At 32.4% G+C, this 18,995-nt stretch overlaps 4 protein-coding genes across 9 annotated transcripts in view; all 4 read right to left on the bottom strand.

Moving 5' to 3' along the window:
• The window catches only part of LOC124536065 (heparan sulfate 2-O-sulfotransferase pipe), a 62,083-nt gene extending 57,671 nt beyond the window's left edge, over positions 1–4,412 (bottom strand). The window contains exon 1 of the mRNA XM_047112494.1: positions 4,131–4,412. Within this exon, the coding sequence (XP_046968450.1) occupies positions 4,131–4,174 (44 nt within the window). The 5' untranslated portion in view covers positions 4,175–4,412. The remainder of the gene's footprint in view (positions 1–4,130) is intronic.
• Positions 4,413–8,798: 4,386 nt separating this feature from the next.
• LOC124536187 lies at positions 8,799–11,678 on the bottom strand. The gene is made up of 4 exons (XM_047112666.1): positions 11,156–11,678; positions 10,727–11,075; positions 10,125–10,374; positions 8,799–10,010 (listed from the first exon to the last, which is right to left on the bottom strand). The coding sequence occupies exons 1-4, from the start codon at positions 11,676–11,678 to the stop codon at positions 9,711–9,713; spliced, it is 1,422 nt and encodes a 473-aa protein (XP_046968622.1). The 3' UTR covers positions 8,799–9,710.
• Positions 11,679–11,688: 10 nt separating this feature from the next.
• Positions 11,689–12,316, bottom strand: LOC124536188 (protein cornichon homolog 4). Its single transcript, XM_047112667.1, has one exon. The coding sequence runs from the start codon at positions 12,160–12,162 to the stop codon at positions 11,689–11,691; it is 474 nt and encodes a 157-aa protein (XP_046968623.1). The 5' UTR covers positions 12,163–12,316.
• A 2,934-nt stretch (positions 12,317–15,250) lies between these two features.
• LOC124536018 overlaps positions 15,251–18,995 on the bottom strand; it is a 32,774-nt gene continuing 29,029 nt past the window's right edge. For all 6 annotated transcript variants that reach the window (XM_047112394.1, XM_047112398.1, XM_047112396.1 and 3 more), the window contains one exon: positions 15,251–18,944. In XM_047112394.1, the coding sequence (XP_046968350.1) occupies positions 16,824–18,944 (2,121 nt within the window). In that variant the 3' untranslated portion in view covers positions 15,251–16,823. The remainder of the gene's footprint in view (positions 18,945–18,995) is intronic.

Here is an 18,995-nt window from a genome sequence, read left to right as displayed (position 1 = left end):
TATTTTGTTATTTATGTGTGTGTATAATACTGGTGATATGACCAGTGGATAAAACAGTTAATTTTATATTATATAAAGTTCGCAAGTTCAAAAAAAGACAAGCACCATTAAGATTATCTCGTGCTCAGCGCTGTAAAACATCATTAGGAAACTCATATGCGAAACATAACATTTTGGCAAGTCAGCCTATTATTATATATTCTCACCAGATCGAAGCTAACCACACCGAAAATTATCGATTGATTGTGAAAAGAAGACGCGATCGAGACGACCTAATAGCCGAGTTTGTACAAATAAGCGGTGACAATTACGATGAGCAAAGCGACAAGAATACACATCGAACGGTGACTCCGTGGTAAAAAAAAACATCAATGTGTATTGACCTCGAGAACAAAATAATGTAACTGTTTGTTGATACCCAATTTCCTATCCAACTACAATCCCAGCGCACTCTTTTCACTAAACCGCCTATTACACCAGTTAATGTTACGACTACAATAAAATGAGATCAGATCATAAACTTTCTAGGTTGCTTTTCTAGTTTTCCACAGCTTAGTGCAATAACATTGCGAATAAACTCACGTGAGTCGAAGGTATAATTAATTTTTATAAATATTTATATGGCTTATCGATAATGATTGCGAAATTAAAATCCAAAGCATTTATATGTAAAAAACAATATTGTAAGTAAATATTGGACTTAATATGTCAGGTCCAACAGTAATCATTGAGCCACAATCACAGTTACATACAGTGCTGGTAAGTGGACGAGTAGGGTAATTATTGGAAGACGCTGGCCACGCAGCGAGGGGACAAGTGAAGCGTAGCTGGCTGACTAACTGTCGATATATAAAGAAATTACGGAAAATACGTTACGTTTGAATAATTAAAAAAAATCATTCCTTAAAGATTTCTTATGGTCCTATTCCTATACTAAATTTAAGGTGGGTATTGTTTATATTTTTGGTACATGTATATATTAAATTGAATCATCCCATTAACATCTCTTACCCGCATGAGTAGTAAGAATTCTTAATGTTTAACTCTACCTATGAATAACAGTAAAATATAATGCTAGTGCAGTAGTAATTTCTTATTCGTTGAAAAAAAAATAAGCATAAAAACTATGCTCAGTGATAAAAATGTGGAGCACGGTGAATGAATCTAGAGAAAATGATGTCTAGAAAGTTTCATCCATCCATCTTAATAACGACGCTCTGAATAAATAGACTGTAAATGAGATAATTATTTTATCATTGCATTTCTCACACTCGAAAAAGGTTTTTAAGGCTCTGTAACATTAACACGAAATATGACCGTGATTATTAATAACGAAATTAATAAATAAGAACCTAACTAGTCAAATAACAATAAGTACCTTCTTAATTTCATAATGTCGAAGGCTTGATTCTAAGTTCCTACTAACCTAAGAACTCGCTATTCGTACAAATAGTACAAATATATTTGTACTGATTCTATTACCTACCTATAAATATATTTATAACGTTACTTAAGTTGTTAAATTTGTCGCTAAATTATAAAATTAATTCTGAAATGAATATAGTATATTTATATTTTATAATCTGTCTTCTCTCTAATTACGAATTATATTTCAAACAATTTTAAAGAAGGAACTTTGCGATTGATTTTCTGTATTTAAATATTGACGTCAATATATTTCAAGAAAAAGTAACTACATTTATTTTAAATTAAGAAACATTTAAAAATTTATTTTCTAATATTCAGTGGCATGTCTCCAAGTAATAAATTATAGTGTATCAGCTTCCATTGCGGCAAGTCTCGTCCTTATTTTGTGCGTGGTTCGACTTTATCGATATTTATGGGATCCGAACAAAAGTGGAAAATGTGAACACAAAACTGGTAATCCTGTAGAAATGACCTTTCGCTTCAAAACTAAAAATAGCCGTATATGTTCATAAATATAAAGTAATAACTTACGTGAAAATTAAACCTAATACATAATACGAAAATGAAACATCAATGAGAATCAAATAATAATCGACAAGATTATGATCTTTGAGAGAACTTTACTATTTATTAACAACATTGACACTATCGTTACTAAAAAAAAATCCTTACTAAAAATATTGCAGTATTGGTAAAAAAAAATTAGAACGAATTATCAAATCGTCAAACTTAAATATATATATAAAAATTTATTCGATTCGTCTTTACATAAATAATAAAACCGCCGTGTGTAGGAACTCTTGTGTTGCGACTCTTCATTGTCAACAACAATGATCATGCGCAGGTTTCTTGCACAAAAAAAACTGTCGCTTCTATGTCATTCACCTTTAAGGAAATCTATGTTTTTAATGTTAAATCAATTTCTATCGCGATCTCTTTTTTTGTGATTAAAATTTATTTCATTACATGTTAACTTTAATAATTTATGTATTAACCTAGGTCGGAATTAAAAATATACTAAATGAATTGACAAAAATTGTTTTAATGGATTAAAGAGTCGAGATGGCCCAGCGGTTTAAGCTCGTGCATCTTAATCGATGATTGTGGGTTCAAACCCAGGAAAGCACCGCTGATTCATGTGCTTAATTTGTCTTTATAATTCATCTCGTGCTCAGCGGTGAAGAAAAACATCGTGAGGAAACCTGCATGTGACAAATTGCATAGAAATTCTGCCACATGTGCATTCCACCAACCCGCATTGGAACAGCGTGGTGAAATATGTTCCAAACCTTCTCCTCAAAGGGAGAGGAGGCCTTTAGCCCAGCAGTGGGAATTTACAGGCTGTTGTTGTTGTTGTTGTTGGATTAATGCCGATCGCGATTAAGTTTGTAAAATGTTTTTGAAAATGTATCTTTAATGACTTTGCAATATAATTATAATGAATAATAAGATGACTTGAATGAAATGAATGAATATTCATAATTTATATGCATCTACAATATTAATAGCTAATATTGCGATTAATTGTGCTGAACCATCAATATAATGGTAACCAGATGTTATATTAGTTCGTTTCCTCGCATGCTACATGAATGTAATAACTATAAGAAAATGCAGAATATAATACAATACATACATCTTTTTACATACATTTGTTCGATATGACATATGTCATATCCTTTTAAAAATAGAAAGCCTCAAATGATCAATCGTTAAAGTTAAAACGTAACATTTTTAGAGTTAGTTCGAATACATTGCAGAATATACAGTCTGTAAGTATTAAAATGCGTATTACGACATCTCATACTTTACGGTCTTACTTATTTATTATACATATTTTAAAATAAATATACTCCGGAACTTTGATGAACATGTCATAATGCTCGAATATATAATCTGTGCTATAGACAGTATTATAATGCGATACTAACTCGGCCTAACCAACTGTCTTTTATATATATTATGGCCAAACCTCTAAACTGATTGTACTATATATCTAACTGATTGTTTTATCGCCCGTTGACTGAAAAAAAAGAGTAAATGGTTGTTTTGTTGATGAAATTATTGAAGAGTTCTTGAAGCATTTTCACCACAGACTGAAATCCAAGCGCGTGAAACTGCAGATTCAGCTAGTATGATATTAAATTACTTGTAAGAAAAAAAATACTTTTTTTAAATTAAAATGCCAACTATTTATAAACTGCTAAAATATGTAAAAGAAAAACTAATGAAATTAACATTTTTACCAAAAAAAATCGTAAGACGTTTTCCAAGACAATATTAATTTTGTTTATAGCGAAGGTAATTGCATTTCGTTCAGGTCGTGCGCGTCCGGGTGGAAATCAGGCTGTTTCCGCGACAAAGAGGGTATCTGAGCAGATGCGCACACGTAGACCTTAATTACCCTGCCACGCTTCTGTGTTTCGTCGTATGTTTGTATTTCTTTTCTTAGCAACAATTTATTTGCTTTTTGATTTATTTAAATAATAACCAATTATATCTCGCGGTTTAGTTAAACCTACAAGTTTTGCTTTTTTGTATTTTCTTGTAACAGATACTGGTTGAATTATAAAGAAGCGTATGAAAGTCTGCTTCTAACTGGTTTTTTTTCATTGTACCAAAAAAAATAACGTATATATATTTTAATTATTGGACATACATCATTATTTTCTAATTATAAAATATCAATACTTAATGCTTACCGTTTAGGCACGCTAATCCTACGTTGCCGAAAGATGTGGTCCATTGTTTCTTAGGAATTTTCACTTTTGCCGAATGTCCCACAAAAAAAATTACAACTTTCACTTGTGTTTGTTTCCAACGAGCTCGGAATCACAATTCACAATATACTTATACGCAAAAAGTATGTCCATCCGCTCGTGTTTCACAATAAAACAGTCCACTCACAATAGTTCATTAATCATTCAATAATCATTGATGTGTTACGTTATATTCATGCAGTCGCAGTAGTTAAACTGGAGCTTCTGAAAAAAGTATATTTTAACTTACATGACTCTAACAAGACTATAGCTGAAGCAACACAGATGAAATATTACGAGCAACATAATTTTATATGAAGAGATAAATAAAATATTGTCGATATCTGTTAACAAAGACTTTTAAATCATTTTTTAGAGATATGTAGTAACAGTAGAGTAGGTATATTTCTAGCTTCATTTTTGCCCATTTTATTGGCTCATGAATAGTGTTACTGCCCCAGCTATTATTTATTTTTCATACGTTAATACAATCGTCATATAGAAACTAGTCACGGTAGTACCCACTATTTTCCACTGCCAAACAGTTTGTATTGTTGTGGTCCGGCATGAGCGAGCCAGTGTAAACTAGCGGCAAAAGAGTCACAAAATATTAATTCCCGAGCTTGGTGGTAAATAAGTGATATAAGCAATTATTAATACTTCTTACCGATGTCTATGGACAGAGGAAATCCACTTACCAACAGGTCATTTTGCCAGTCCGCCTACCTAAATAAAATATTATAAAACGGTGCTGTAAGATTTGAGCTCAATAATTTCCATTGAAAAAAGATACTATGATTTATTCTTATTCTATTCCTGACTTTAGTCAACTAAAATTATCCGCTGGGATAGCGCTTTCTTGGCACCACAAAATTTACCGACTTTACACAGTCGAGTAACAAGCTAAACACGATGCTATTTGGTTTCTGCTGCCAAAGACTTAATAATATAAGTACCTTGATAAATCTAACAACAAATTACTGCTTTTATAGTAAAGCTAGAATTGTTTCCTGATGAATAAGAATCATAACAGACATATTTGCTATCAAATAATCTAAAGAAAATATTATAAATATGTTATTTTTTTATTGTTGTAAGTGATATGTATGAATTTCTTTTCTTGATATAAATAAATACTCTAAATATGAAGGCGGATTGCATTTACTCTATTTTTTACATGCACTTGGATGATTTCCTTTACAATCATTATTTATCAATGCTTCAACGTAAATCAATACAAAAAGATAATTGTACATGAAATAAAATATTATTAACAAAACATTTTATTTCGGATCAAAGCTGTTTGGGCTACATTTATAGCACGTTTTAATAAGTGAATCGGTAATAACACAATATGTCACAATACTATTCGCTTATTTGTCGATTCTTAATGGATTCAAAAACTGGTCAGCTGACATAAAGTAAAAACTTGAAAAACTCTTAACAAAAAAGAAAATTACCTATTTATCTACCACACAAGTCCATTTCATTTAATAAAATATCTGTGAGCAATATTTCGTTAAAAAAATGCATACAATTTAAATTAAATCTGTTATATTTATCATTGTACATTTGAATTTTTTTATAAACTTATAATATTTCTTATCCATTAGAGTTATTTATTTTCTATTAAATTAAAATGTATAGCACTAATTTATACCAAAGTAAAGTATTTTATAATAAAAAACGTAATTAATTGTAGTTAATTTTTATAGCATTTCTATAGGTTTTTATTTCTAGAAAATTATTCTAATACACTTTAAAATATTAGAGGCATTTGTTGTAATCATATTTATAGTTGAAATTTAATAATAGTAAATATTTTAAAAGTGCAAATTATCTCACCAGTAAATTTAGAAAATAAAATAAAAATAAAACTTTTAATATTTTAGATAATATTTTTAGCTAATGCGGATTACACGCGCGATCGTTACAACGTGCTAAGCTTAGGAAGCGTGCAGCTATTCGAGCGCTTTACTGAACACTGGAGTCGCAGTGACGACCGATTTGCTACTGAGAGGGCGATTGGAGAGAGGATCGGTGAAATGTTTTCTTTGCGTTTTTGATTTTAAATCGATGATATTGCATTAATATGGAAAAAAGTAAGTAACATTAACATACATTTATCACTGTTATGTTTTTAAAAAAATACTAATTTATGAAAAAGTCACATAAAAAGACAATGGCATTTGTACAGTATATCAGACCGTAGAACATAAATATATGCTCTGCGATAAAATAACAAATTTTTAGTAGCGTTATCTTTTCATTAAGTAAACTTTTTAATTTTAAATTAAATACCAACATAACATATTATGTTTAACTAAAAGAGGTTTAAACTTCAGCGTATAGACACAGACTCAACTCTACTCCAACCTATTGGTATTTATGTATATATTGTAAGTTAAAAGTTAAATTGTCCATGTATTTTATGCCATCTGTAAAACCAATTATGTTTTAACCTAATTTTATTTAAAGAAAATGTTATGAATGCATAAATTAAATTATACATATAGGTATAATAATAAGGCGGCGGTAAAAATAATTTGAATGGTTATTATAATCATGCGATGCGATTTTTCTCATGATATATATCAGATTCGTTTATCTGAAGAAAAATATCTACAAAACATTGCATGGTGCATCATACCGTGCACGCAATTGCACGCTGATTCAAAAAATATAAGCTAACGAAGTCGGGACTGCGTTCGTTATTGTTTGAGACACCGTTTGTTGCACCAGTTTACATACAATTTCATTTTACTTATTCGTAACTGTATGATAACTATTGTAATGTATTATTATTTAAATAAATGCGTATGATGCTGTTTTTTTCAATCGCTAAAATTCGATGATCATATTGCTATCCAATAGACCATGAAATAATATTTAAGATGTGTGTGTCATCATGTAAGTTGTCATCTATAAGTTTTTGTTTGCATTAATTTTCTTGCGATTGGAAAATACTATAATCTGAAGTATTCCATACATTATCTTGATTAAGTAATTCTAATTAAATTAATCACTAAAAAGTGATCTTTTTAAAATTATTTGTTAATTTTCATTAGACTTCGTACATCCCATAAAAATGAAGCCTAGGATCACTTTAGTGCCTGAAAGTCCTTCTGTCAAAACTTCATCTGACTGAATTCACTCAACGAAATCACTTGAAATTAGGTTTTAGTGCGGAATTTGCTTATACAGCCAAAGTCCTATAGAAATCAAAAATCGGGATTTTAGAAGATCTTTTGGCACATAAAAAAAATCTAATTTTAAAAGCTAATTTTATGCACTCATACGCATTTCATAGTTATATTTCAGATTAAGGGCTACTAATTGTTCGAACCTCGCCACTGCAAGTGGCACTGCACTTTAAGTAGCACTTAACGTATGCACCTTATGTGAATATGTTCTTAGCCATCATTTACGTTCTTGCGGATTGCCTTTCCAATATTGTAGGCGCCAAATAAATTTTACTTCGACGTCTTCGAGTCTAACCCGAGTATCAGTGTAGAGGTAAAGAAGTCTACATTTCGATTGACCAGTGATACTCAAATTTTAACTAATATAAGCACCCTGGCAAAAGAAGTTGAATATTGCCGCCGACAAGGTTTTCCAAATTGTAACGAGATTTGAAGCCGCTAACAATATCGTGTCGGCGAGTTTTTGTATGCGCACATCTTCCGAAGTTACGTTAAACACACACAAAAAGTGTAGTTGCTGTAGCATCTGCAGTTCCTGTGTGTTCATATTGCTAAACGTATAACTTGAAATTTAAATTTGTGGCATTTCTCCTTACCTCTACACTCCATAATCGTAGAAATTGAGCTGACAATACAATAATAACAGTTGCAAACACAAAAACTAAAAAAGATGATTCAACAATTAATGATAAAACGTAGTTTGTCCATAAATTATTTATTCCTCTTACTCTCATTGTATATATAATAAATGTGAATGTTAAAAAATGTCGATACAATGACTTATTTTTATAATTATAGACAAAAATTATTTAAATGCACCAGTTATATTTATAGTTAAAACAACAATACTTGATTAATTACTAATTTATTAGTAGCCATGTGGCAACGTGATCAATTACAGATGTATATATAAATTACACAGAATTATTTTTTATTTGTAAATTTCATTCTACTTTAGTGTTAACTGGGTTCTTTTTGGCTCACATGAATCTTACAAATTTCTAATTTAAGACTTATACTGAGTTGTTTAAGAGTAATCTTATGTACTACACACATAATATGTTATAAAGCAGCATTTTCTTAATATGTTAGTAGAGTAAATAATATTTCACCTCTAAACATGATATACCTACTTAAACTTTTGGTATAAAATAGAAGTTAAGATTCGACGTATATAAAGAGTAATGATCTATCACACTTTATCCTGTGAAGTATTTTATACTGCATCCGTTAAGAAGCATTTTTGTATATAATACGAACAATGTAAATCTGTTTATTTAAAACGACCGTCACATTCTTCGCATCTGTTGGCGTGTCCCCGTTATTTATTAAGACATTTTTGACAAAACAATGACACTTTTGCGGAATAGCTATGAAGTTAAAATTGCTAGTACTAGCTGAGTTACTCTGATGTTCAGTTTACTGATAACTTATAATACTATACCTACATTATTAAATCTTTGTATGTTATAAGGTCCTGCCCATTTAAAAGCCGTCCGCGTTTATTGCATAGCCGAATATTTGCATAGAAATTATATTTTGTTATACGTGGACAATGCAGGTTTTGCATGCGACAACCTTTTTAAGTTATGTATATATTTTAACTAAACTTCACATTTTAACATGAAAAAAATTGATATTTTATAAAAACAATACAAAGACTTCTAAAGTATAACACCAGTTTGTAAGTGATACTTAAATAATTTTAAGCAAATTCATGAGAATGGAAAGCAAAATACAAGTGACGAATATTAATTTGTTTGACATTTTTATTAATAAAATGAACATGTTTAGAGATAAAACATCATTGATTAGCAAATATCTCTTATATTTGTTAAACACACTTCATATGTTTACATAATACAATAATGATTACAACAATATGTTATAGTACATATACTTACTATAATTCATACAAATATAATCATTAACATAATGCAAACATTCTAAATATGGCTGACTCTATCCTTTCCATATAGCAAATTAAAAGCTTAATGTGTGAAATTAATCTGAGATTGACATCACAATTTTTTTTTTTGAAATCTATATTGTTCATACATAATCTTACTAATATTTTTCTTAATTATATGTAAATATTATAAATATTTATTACCCTTATTAAACAAAATGAAACCTTTGTCCTCAAATATGAGGTGACTTAGTCAAGTTTTTGCTTGTACTTTGAACTCCTTATGACCAAAAAAATTACAATTCAAGAAATGTTGATTATACTTATGTAAAGTATCTCAACAAATTAAATAAACAAATACCACTGTACACAATAATTCTATAAATTATATAAAATATGGGGCCTCACTCCTTAAGGGGGAGTCATTTTTCCCCAGCCAATGTATACAAACACTGTAGAATAAGAATATACAATGCCAAACTGTGGTCCTGAATCACGTCGATGTCTCTTGACACAGTTTGTTGGTACTACTGGTGGAGGCCTCGCTGGATGGTTTACACCTATTTCACCATTTCCAAAACACCCAATAATTCTTGTGTTCGGGAAAACTGCTCGAAAACATTCTTGTTCCCATTTATGTTTCTGATCCCGACCCACACAGGAGAGTTTGATTACAACACTGTACTCAAATTTGGGAACTTTCTTAGAAAACTGTAGAAAATTCAAATATTTTAATACAGAAAGGTTATAAAGATAATCTGTTATACCAAACCAATTTAAAAATAGTTATCATGCATGTACATAACAATAAAAATCTGATTTTACCTCATTAATAGCCTGCTGTATTTTTGCCTTTGTCCAGTCTGAGGATTCAAGAATGAATGAATACATATCAAAATTATACTCATTGCATGGAGATTCTTTTGGGATAGTAAATATACCCATTGAGATCAAATTTTCACTAATAAAGTCATTTCCTTTATTGACAGCATCCACAATTCCATCAATATCCCTGTGTTCAAATATTGTATCCTCAATGATACAACCCCCTAAAGCATAAGGTACATTGGGTTGCCTAAAAAATTAACATAAATTTTTGAACAACATTTTTTTATTGTACAAGTAGAAAATGTAACAAGTTTGATTGCTAATATAATACTAAGTTATTAATTTCAGGTTTTAATTTTTTAGTACAAGTTAATTTATAAGTTTTTTTTTTGTTTACCAAAGCTGAAAATACATTCTTTACAAATTTAAAACGCTTAAGAAATCTTAAATGTTACAACTTTATTTTATAAATATTTTTTAGTAAGCTTACTAAGCTAAATATTTATACAACAATTTTCTACATGAAAATAACAATTGAAATTTTAGAATAGAAAATTATGTAATATTGGAATGTGGGAGTAAAATAGCATAATACTTACACATCCTTTAAATAATTTAAAAATACAATATCCTCCACAGATCTCAAAAGATACTTATCGGTAACATATACAAGGACACCCTTAAAGGTTCTCTCTTTTGCTATTTCATCCACAGTATTATAGAAGTCATCTTGCATATTACCATTTGACTTCAAGTTTATTGTATGAAACTTTACATCTGGTATTACTGGAATATATAATCCCCCAATAAATGGATGTGATTTTAAGTTTGTAAGAGTATGTTCAAATGTCATAGACTGTGGCAGAGGCATATATGTAATGTAATCTGATCTAATAATATTCATACAGTCCTTCGGAGCACAGCTGATTTTATGTACCACATCAATCACTGAAAAACAGTAGTTAATGAAACAAAGAAGAAAAAATTAAAGTATAATTAAAATTTATAAATACATATCTTCAACTTACAACAATGTTCCTTTTTACATGGATGAAGGCATGGACTTGGTTTAATTAATTTACACTGACAGGACATATTAAATCCAGATGTATTAACAAATGCCATAACCACCAAGGGATTATTGTAGAATTTTCCAGATTGTTTGTAGACAGTTCCACATGTTAAAGAATGAGTTCGAAAGTCTGTTACAAAATCACCAGGACCTAATTGCTCCCTCCTTAATGTTTGCACAGCAGAATTCCATGTAGTACAAACCAATTCACAGGGCAGCTTGTCTTGCCACGATAGATTACTAAGTATTTCCTTCACAATAATATAGTTTAGAATCACTTTGTCTATTAAATTACTACTACACTTTAAAGGTTCTTCTTGTCTGACAAGATTATTTTTGTTAATCAGTGCAGAAATATGCTCGTCCAGTGGTACTTTAACACATTTAGCACTCACAACTTCAGTCACAGCACCTTCAGTATGTTCATGGTCCTGCTCCCCCAATCCCGAGTATGTAACGTTCTGGGAGTTGGCGGACATGTCTGTTTTGTTATATTTCCGTCACAATCTCGTCATCACTACCACGACGAATAGGATCTCCTTTTAACAAGGCCAAAATAAAACAATACAAATAAATAAAGAAAAATAGCAAGTAGTACCCAATGTAGATCATAACATCTCTTAGATGTTTTTTAAGTTGACCTCTGTTATGAATTTCAGCAGGATCATATGCACCTAAATTTCCTTGCGGTATCGTAAAATATTCGAATGTTAAATAAATAAACATGGGCAAATTAAATAAAAATAGAATGACATGACCATGGAGTAGTAACAAAATAGTAATAAACGAATGAGCTATATATTTTGGTAGTAACCAATAATTAAGTCTATCGCAGCACTCTTGGGCATTCAAGTAATCGCATTCTAAATCAGATAATGTTATTATATAGTAAACTAAAAGAAATAATATAGCACCGTTATCGATCAGAGCTAAAAAAAACAAGAAAGTTTCAGCCAATATCATCACTATTTTTGCTATTACTGAGCTCTTTTAGAAACTAAATGTCACTCAAATACCACAATAATAGTTAATATAATCGGCGACCATTCAGATTTATTTAAATATAATATGCATAAATTTTAAGATTTTTTAGTTATCAAAGATAATATAATGACGTTAATATTAGATGTTTCATGAGTGTTGCTAATTCGAGGTTTTTAGGGATGACAATTATTTATAGATAATATTATTAAAAAATATATTCTAGGTATCGAATTTTAGTATTATAATTAATAGCATTATTTGCAAAATAGCGATGTTTTTATAAGATTATTTATTTATTTTACAAGATTAATTGTAAATCATTGAACCAATAGTATCTATGTTTTCTATAATTTTGTTTTTTAAACAATATACACGCATTTGGACTCAAACAAAATATATCCATAAAATGTAATATAAAAAATATTATACATCTCAACCACAATTTAACTTTACAACTCATATGTTAGTATGGAATGCAGTTCAAGATTTAATTTTATTTATATTTATATAAATAATCTTGACCAAAAAGAAGTGTTGGAACTCCCAGTTAAAGAGAAGATACTTTCGCTACATGTAAGATTTATTAAATAAAAAAAGAAAATGAAGTAAATTAACAGCGCTTGAGAATGATTTAAATGTCAATACAATTGTTACTAAAAATAATCCACTACCTACAAGAAATAAATGTATATTTCGGAGATTCCTTTATCCGTACAACTGACTAGAACAAATTAAAAATAAACAAAAACCTAAATTTTACTTTTTGTGCGCGGACTGTAAGGTCGATATTGGCGCGAATAATAATTTATTACAAGTGTTATTAATTGTGTTTTATTTGGATTTTAAAGCTCAACTGAGTAAGTAATTAACTTCAAGATGTATGATTTAGTGATTTATTTATGTAAAGATAAATTCGAAGTTGAACTATTTTTGGTTTATAACTTAGTAACTTGTTTAAAGTAATTTATATTATTGCTTTGTTTTAATCTACTTCACTTTTGTATGCTAAATGCAATGATATTCTAATAAACACATATGTTATACCCATACTAAACAGCAGAAAAAAGTGTGCCGCGCCGGGGACCGTTTATTTTATACATTTCGTTACAAGTAAAAAGGTTAACTTCATAAGAACAATAAGAAAAAAGAGACAACTAGATGTTTTAATTGCGCAAAACGTATTACTACGTAATTATGATGTGTTATAACGTATTACTACGTAAAACGACTAAAGGCAAACGTCCCAATTAGGACATTTTCTAGTCTTCACTTTTTGCGCGTTAATAACAAATCTGTTAACTAGAACATCATTGGCCAAATGTATAAAATGTAATAAAAGAGAATGAAAGCCTCATTTGAAAGTGGCATAACCTTTTTTCCACACGTGGCGATTTCTGCCAATATTATAATCAAGCTTTCGAGCAATGATATTGCGTCAATTTTTCTTTAATTTTTAAGTCAAGCAAAGCTTGAGATGAATAAAACTAGTTTTTTGATTATTTTCTTATGAATTGAATGTAGCAAAGGTACAACATAATCTTGATCAACACAAAAAATCAGATACAACAGACTGAACAAACTTTAAAAATCCTAATTGTTTCTGATGACTGCAATTTAGCCAAAGCTATAGTCAAAACCTCTTACTTAGATAAAAGTTTTCTTAAAGTTATCCAAATCCTTTACCTTAAGAATTAGGTGCATAAAAAAGGTACCAATAAAGGTCGACATGTCTTCAGCTTCATCTAAAATTTCCTGATGATTAACTTTATTGTCGGTTCATTTTTTAGATGTTTTTCAAAGGCTTTCACAAATTTATCAAAGGTGAAAATGTTATTACCAAAATTCGCAAACGTATCTAAGTATGGTTCTTTATAAAACAGTACCTACATCATCAAGGAAACCATTCCCTTGTCCAGCTTCAGAATAGATCCCGTTACCGAATATATTTCATTTGTTTAAAATCTTTCGATGTTCGAATCTCGAATCTTTGTACGAAATGATTTTTTGCTAAGAATTAAATATTTCGCAAAGTGGCAACGATTTCATTACGACGGTCTTATTTTTAAACAATGACGGTTTTATACCCAGAGATTATATTTAAATTATTATATTTAAACAATAAATAAAACAACATTTATGTCAAAACTTTTTTTTCAACAATTCCTTATTACTAGTAAAGGCTTGGTAATTATTTACAAGGCTTCATTATACGGCAAGGTAAAAAATTATTAAAATGTACAGAATCACTAATCAATACAATCTTATCACATGACTATAATATTGGGTCTGTCTGTCTCTGCCAACACCGTCAGATGTCTTAACATGGTAGAGTAATTGGTATAAAATATAATTATGAAGATTACATGAGAATATACAATGTACGGTTAATACAAGCAATATAACGAAGCCAGTTATACTATCCATAACTATTTTTAATGTAAACCGCTAAAATTATTCAATTTTAGCACTGTATATCACTTCGGAATAAAAACTATTAGAAAACAAATGTTAAAACTCTCCTACAATAATTACAACAATAACAAATATGCAGATAGATTACATACATATATATCAAAACTTTAATCTCACTTAATATCTTCTTGTTAAATACAAATTTAAACGAACCCTCCAAAATTTATAAAACAAACACACTTAATTAACGGAAGTCTAGGTTAGGGCATGTACCAAACATTTTCCTTAAAAGAGTAATATTTTGTTACATGGATAGGTACAATTTTGATGAGCAATTAAATTTAACAAATATTTATACTAAAATTAGTTTTAATTCACTTAGATTATGGAATATTACTTAATTTTAGTAAAGCAATAAAAACATTTGAATGACTTTAGTTGTTATTTCCAAATTTTTATATTCGTTACAATGTTTAAGTTGAAACTTTTCTTTAAAGATTTATGTTCTGTTAGCTTTTATTGGCTCAAATTTATATTCGCTTAAAATCATCAGAAATAAGATTTAAATACAATAACTTACAAATATAGCACCATACCATATGTGAATGTACTTTAAAATTATATTATTTCTTAAAGTACTATCACATATTACCCACCAACATACATTCACACCACTGGCGAAAGAAAGACAACTAACATTATAAAAAATAAACTACTTACATGGAAAATACATTTTTTTTTCATTTGAAAGTATTTTACATTGGCACATTGAGGCAGCGAAGCCGTATTCGTTGTCGTTATCGGTTTTTATTATTAAAAATATAAATGCAAATAATGGCATATTCAATTCCGATTCACGAATAATAATAAAATATTTTCATTTCCGTTCGGAAAAACTAAATGAACGCAAGTACACAAAATTAATTGATGCATCTGAACGAATCCGAAATAAAATACGAAGGTACTCTAATGAGGGGTCTATAAATAAATAATATAACAAAATCCTATGCAAACATTCCTTACATTGTTTAAGAATAATAATTATTATAGATAAAGGTGCACCTATCCTAAGCTTTAGACAATACACTGGAATGATACTTTTTCAAGAATGTTACGTTCATACAATATTTATAATAACTTTTTTAGATTATAATAAATATTTAACAAATTAGTTAAAGAACATTTTATTGAATCATTTACACCACACTAACTTATGAAGGGTCTATAAACTTAAACAATAAGTGGAAGTTGTAGGTACAATTTATAAACAATGAATTAGGAATGCTTGCATATGATTTATATGTGTGGAGACAGCTCCCTACTTTAACTAAATGATTCATATCTAATATTGTTCCCAAGCTGGTCCCACCCATGACGATGACTTGTGAATATGCATTTTGCTCTCTCATTCATCTGTTATTATGAAATGACTTTTCAACTCTGGATTCCCTTCCGTGTAAGACAATTTGCAATTCAACAAGACTGGAATGTCACTTACTGATTTGGGAAATTAGTAACGCATGCAAATGAGATAGTTCAAACAAACGTTATATTGTGTTTCATAATAAAAGTTAAACGGTTTTGATGCTGTAACCATCTCAAAAGCACACAAAGTATCCCTTATGATAATTTTTTTCCCCTAAGTTTTAGTCATCGGGCGGAATGCAGTTATCCACAACTATGTTGAGTATTATTTAAACTTTCATTATATATATAAGTAGATATGCCTCAGTAAATAAATGGATTTATCATAAATATGTGAGCCAAGAATGTCACTACACACGTGTTGGTGACTGACGCTTAACACTCACTAATAAATAAAACACAAATCACTTAACTAATTTAACCACTAGCAATACAAACAATCGTATATTAAGTACCAAATATTATAACGTCCAGTCCTCTCATCACTGCAAACACTATGTGTTTCTGAAATAAGCCTAAGTTTATGTCTAGTCCTTACTAAGTCACCATCCTGGAAGAACGTGTCACTGCACGAGACTAGCGTTTTTTACATTAAATGCTACCCAGTAGCTTTTCAATATTTCTACTATTTAAACTAAATACTAAACGCCGAGAGTTTATTGGCGACATAGGGAGCACGAAAACTTAAATAAATCACGTAGACGAGGATTCGTCTGCCTTACATCAATATGCTGTATTGAGAGATCATAGTGTATGAATCGTTAGAGAGCGTCACTTCAATGCGATAGACAGGCGAGCACGGGTCAGGTGGCGTCGAACTCGATCTTGTCCCACGAGTAGTGCTTGAGCGCGGGCCGCGGCGCCGGGCGCGCCGGCACGCCGCCCAGCACCGGGTCGCACTGCGGCACGTGGCCGCGCCGGAACAGGTTCGGGATCAGCTCGTGGTTCATGTAGTCGTAGGCATCGCTGTCAACGTTCATGTTTGAACTTAGATCGAAATCTTTAAAATCGAACTCGCAAGAACGCTCGTCGAAGGAATGGTGGCGCGTGTCCTCGTTTTGTAAAGATGGTAACGATAAGTCATTCATGTCTTCGAAGCCTGTTCGAGTATGATCTAAAATGTCTCCGTTTGTGAGCGGGGTCATGCTCATTCTTTCGGGCACGTCGTCGTCGATGTCCATGGCGGCATGAGTGTCACCGGCTAGCAGTCTACCGAAGAAGTCGTCATGGTTGTCTGACGTCGAATCCGAATTACAGAAATTAGCATTAAATTCGCTATTTGCTAGTAGATCGACATTTAAATCAGAATCAATATCGGTAACAGTGTGATCGACATCACATCGACTATTAACCGAATTTAAATCCGCGTGATTCATAATTTCGTTCTCGATGTCATTAAGCTCTCTCTGTAATTCGTCTGCTGCGAGTGAGTCGCGGACGTGAGAATCTCCAAGTATTTCATCACTAAGTACATCGGTCGGTGTGAATTCACTAGAACCAGTGAGGTAACCGGCGTCTAGTGATCGGTTCGGAGTTACATCTCCGACTGCCGAGGGCGGGAGTTCTCCATTTTCTACAAGTATTTCAAGGACGTCATCCATTATCTGACTATCTTCGGCACTATCGTGTATAGAAGATGCGACAACAGCATGTGATACCGGTGGCAGCGGTGGTGGTGGCGGCGGCGGCGGTGGAGGAACGGGAATGCTATGTTCGGGCTCGTAGTGTGTCGTTGGAAGGATCGCTATCGGAACAACTTTTACACCATTCAAAATATACGCTGAATTTCCCGACTTTGACGACGTAACATCAGCGGTGACCTCACCCGCAGCAGTCGGCGGAGTGACTGTAAACAGACGAAGAAATCGTTCGGGCGCGGCATCAGAAGCTGCAATAACGTAACGCGGCGGAGGCGGTGGAGGTGCGGGATGCTGCTGTAGTGCATCAAGTTTTGCTCGCAGCTGGGTGACGCACAAATGAGCCTGAATGAGCCTTCGTCTCTGATCACTAGCGGCCGCGCCGGTGGCCTCTCGTCTAACCGCCTCGAGTTGCTGCCTAGACTCTTCGAGTTGGCGCTCGAGTTCCTCTATAAGTCGCCGTTGCGACTGCACTATGTCCTCGGAGGGTTCGGATTCAGCCTTCGATTCCGGCGAAGCGACAGACACAGGTGACCTAGGTGCCTCCTCCTGCATCTCTAAGAGATAAGGACGCAGGCGGTCGATCAACTGCGGTTTGGGACCGGACACGCGAAGGTTACGCCTCTTGCACTCCGCACGCAGGTCCGACACCTTCATGTCTTCGAAGCGAGCCAAGGAGATGGTGGGCAGGGAGGCGGCCGGCGGGGGCAGCGGCGGCGGCGGCGGCGCGCCCAGCGCGTCGGACGAGTCGGACGCGGCCGGGGACGGCGCCGGCGACGCGGGCAGCGTGAGCTGCAGCAGCAGCTGCTGCTGTTGGAGGAGCAGCTTGTACGGCGTCTCCACTGATCCCGGAGGCGACGACGCCTTCTGGGCGTTCGGCGGACCTTTGTACTCGTGAAACTTAAAACGAGACTTTAACTGCTTACTCTGTTTGGTTTTCTTACGTTTCGTCGGATCTTTACCGGGCGCCGGATGCTGAGAAGACGATGTGCTGCTGACCGGCGAGAGAGTAGAGGGCGGCGACGGCGAAGGCGATACCTCCTCTGAAGGGCCGCAATACGACGATGGATGCTGAGGCCGGCCGGAGGAGCCTTCGCTCGTAGCTTTAAAAGCTAGTATGCCGCTTTTTACTGCAGTTTCAATGTTCTCTTCTGTATGTAGTATGTTTTTTTTTATGAGTTCAAGTGGCCCGGGTCGATGCGACAATTGATCATTCAATTGGTCTGCCAAACGTGCCTTTTTAAGCATTCTTTGCTTTTCCGCTAAACTTGGATCTACATGGCTTTCCTAAAAATATATTTAATAACCATTAATGATTTATAATACTTATAATAATAT

Source organism: Vanessa cardui, chromosome 16 (assembly GCF_905220365.1).
Source record: "Vanessa cardui chromosome 16, ilVanCard2.1, whole genome shotgun sequence".
In the NCBI taxonomy this organism is placed as follows: Eukaryota; Metazoa; Arthropoda; class Insecta; order Lepidoptera; family Nymphalidae; genus Vanessa; species Vanessa cardui.
This window is presented reverse-complemented; position numbering and strand designations above follow the sequence as displayed.

What these genes read in the sequence shown, in the direction of transcription:
- LOC124536187 (XM_047112666.1), bottom strand. Translation starts at nt 11,678, where the DNA reads ATGTCCGCCAACTCCCAGAACGTTACATACTCGGGATTGGGGGAGCAG. An exon ending in TTAAATTATTTAAAGGATGT is followed by an intron (nt 10,375 to 10,726) that starts GTAAGTATTATG and finishes TTAATTTTTTAG; the next exon opens with GCAACCCAATGTACCTTATG. An exon ending in TACAGCAGGCTATTAATGAG is followed by an intron (nt 10,011 to 10,124) that starts GTAAAATCAGAT and finishes AATTTTCTACAG; the next exon opens with TTTTCTAAGAAAGTTCCCAA.
- LOC124536188 (XM_047112667.1), bottom strand. Translation starts at nt 12,162, where the DNA reads ATGATATTGGCTGAAACTTTCTTGTTTTTTTTAGCTCTGATCGATAAC.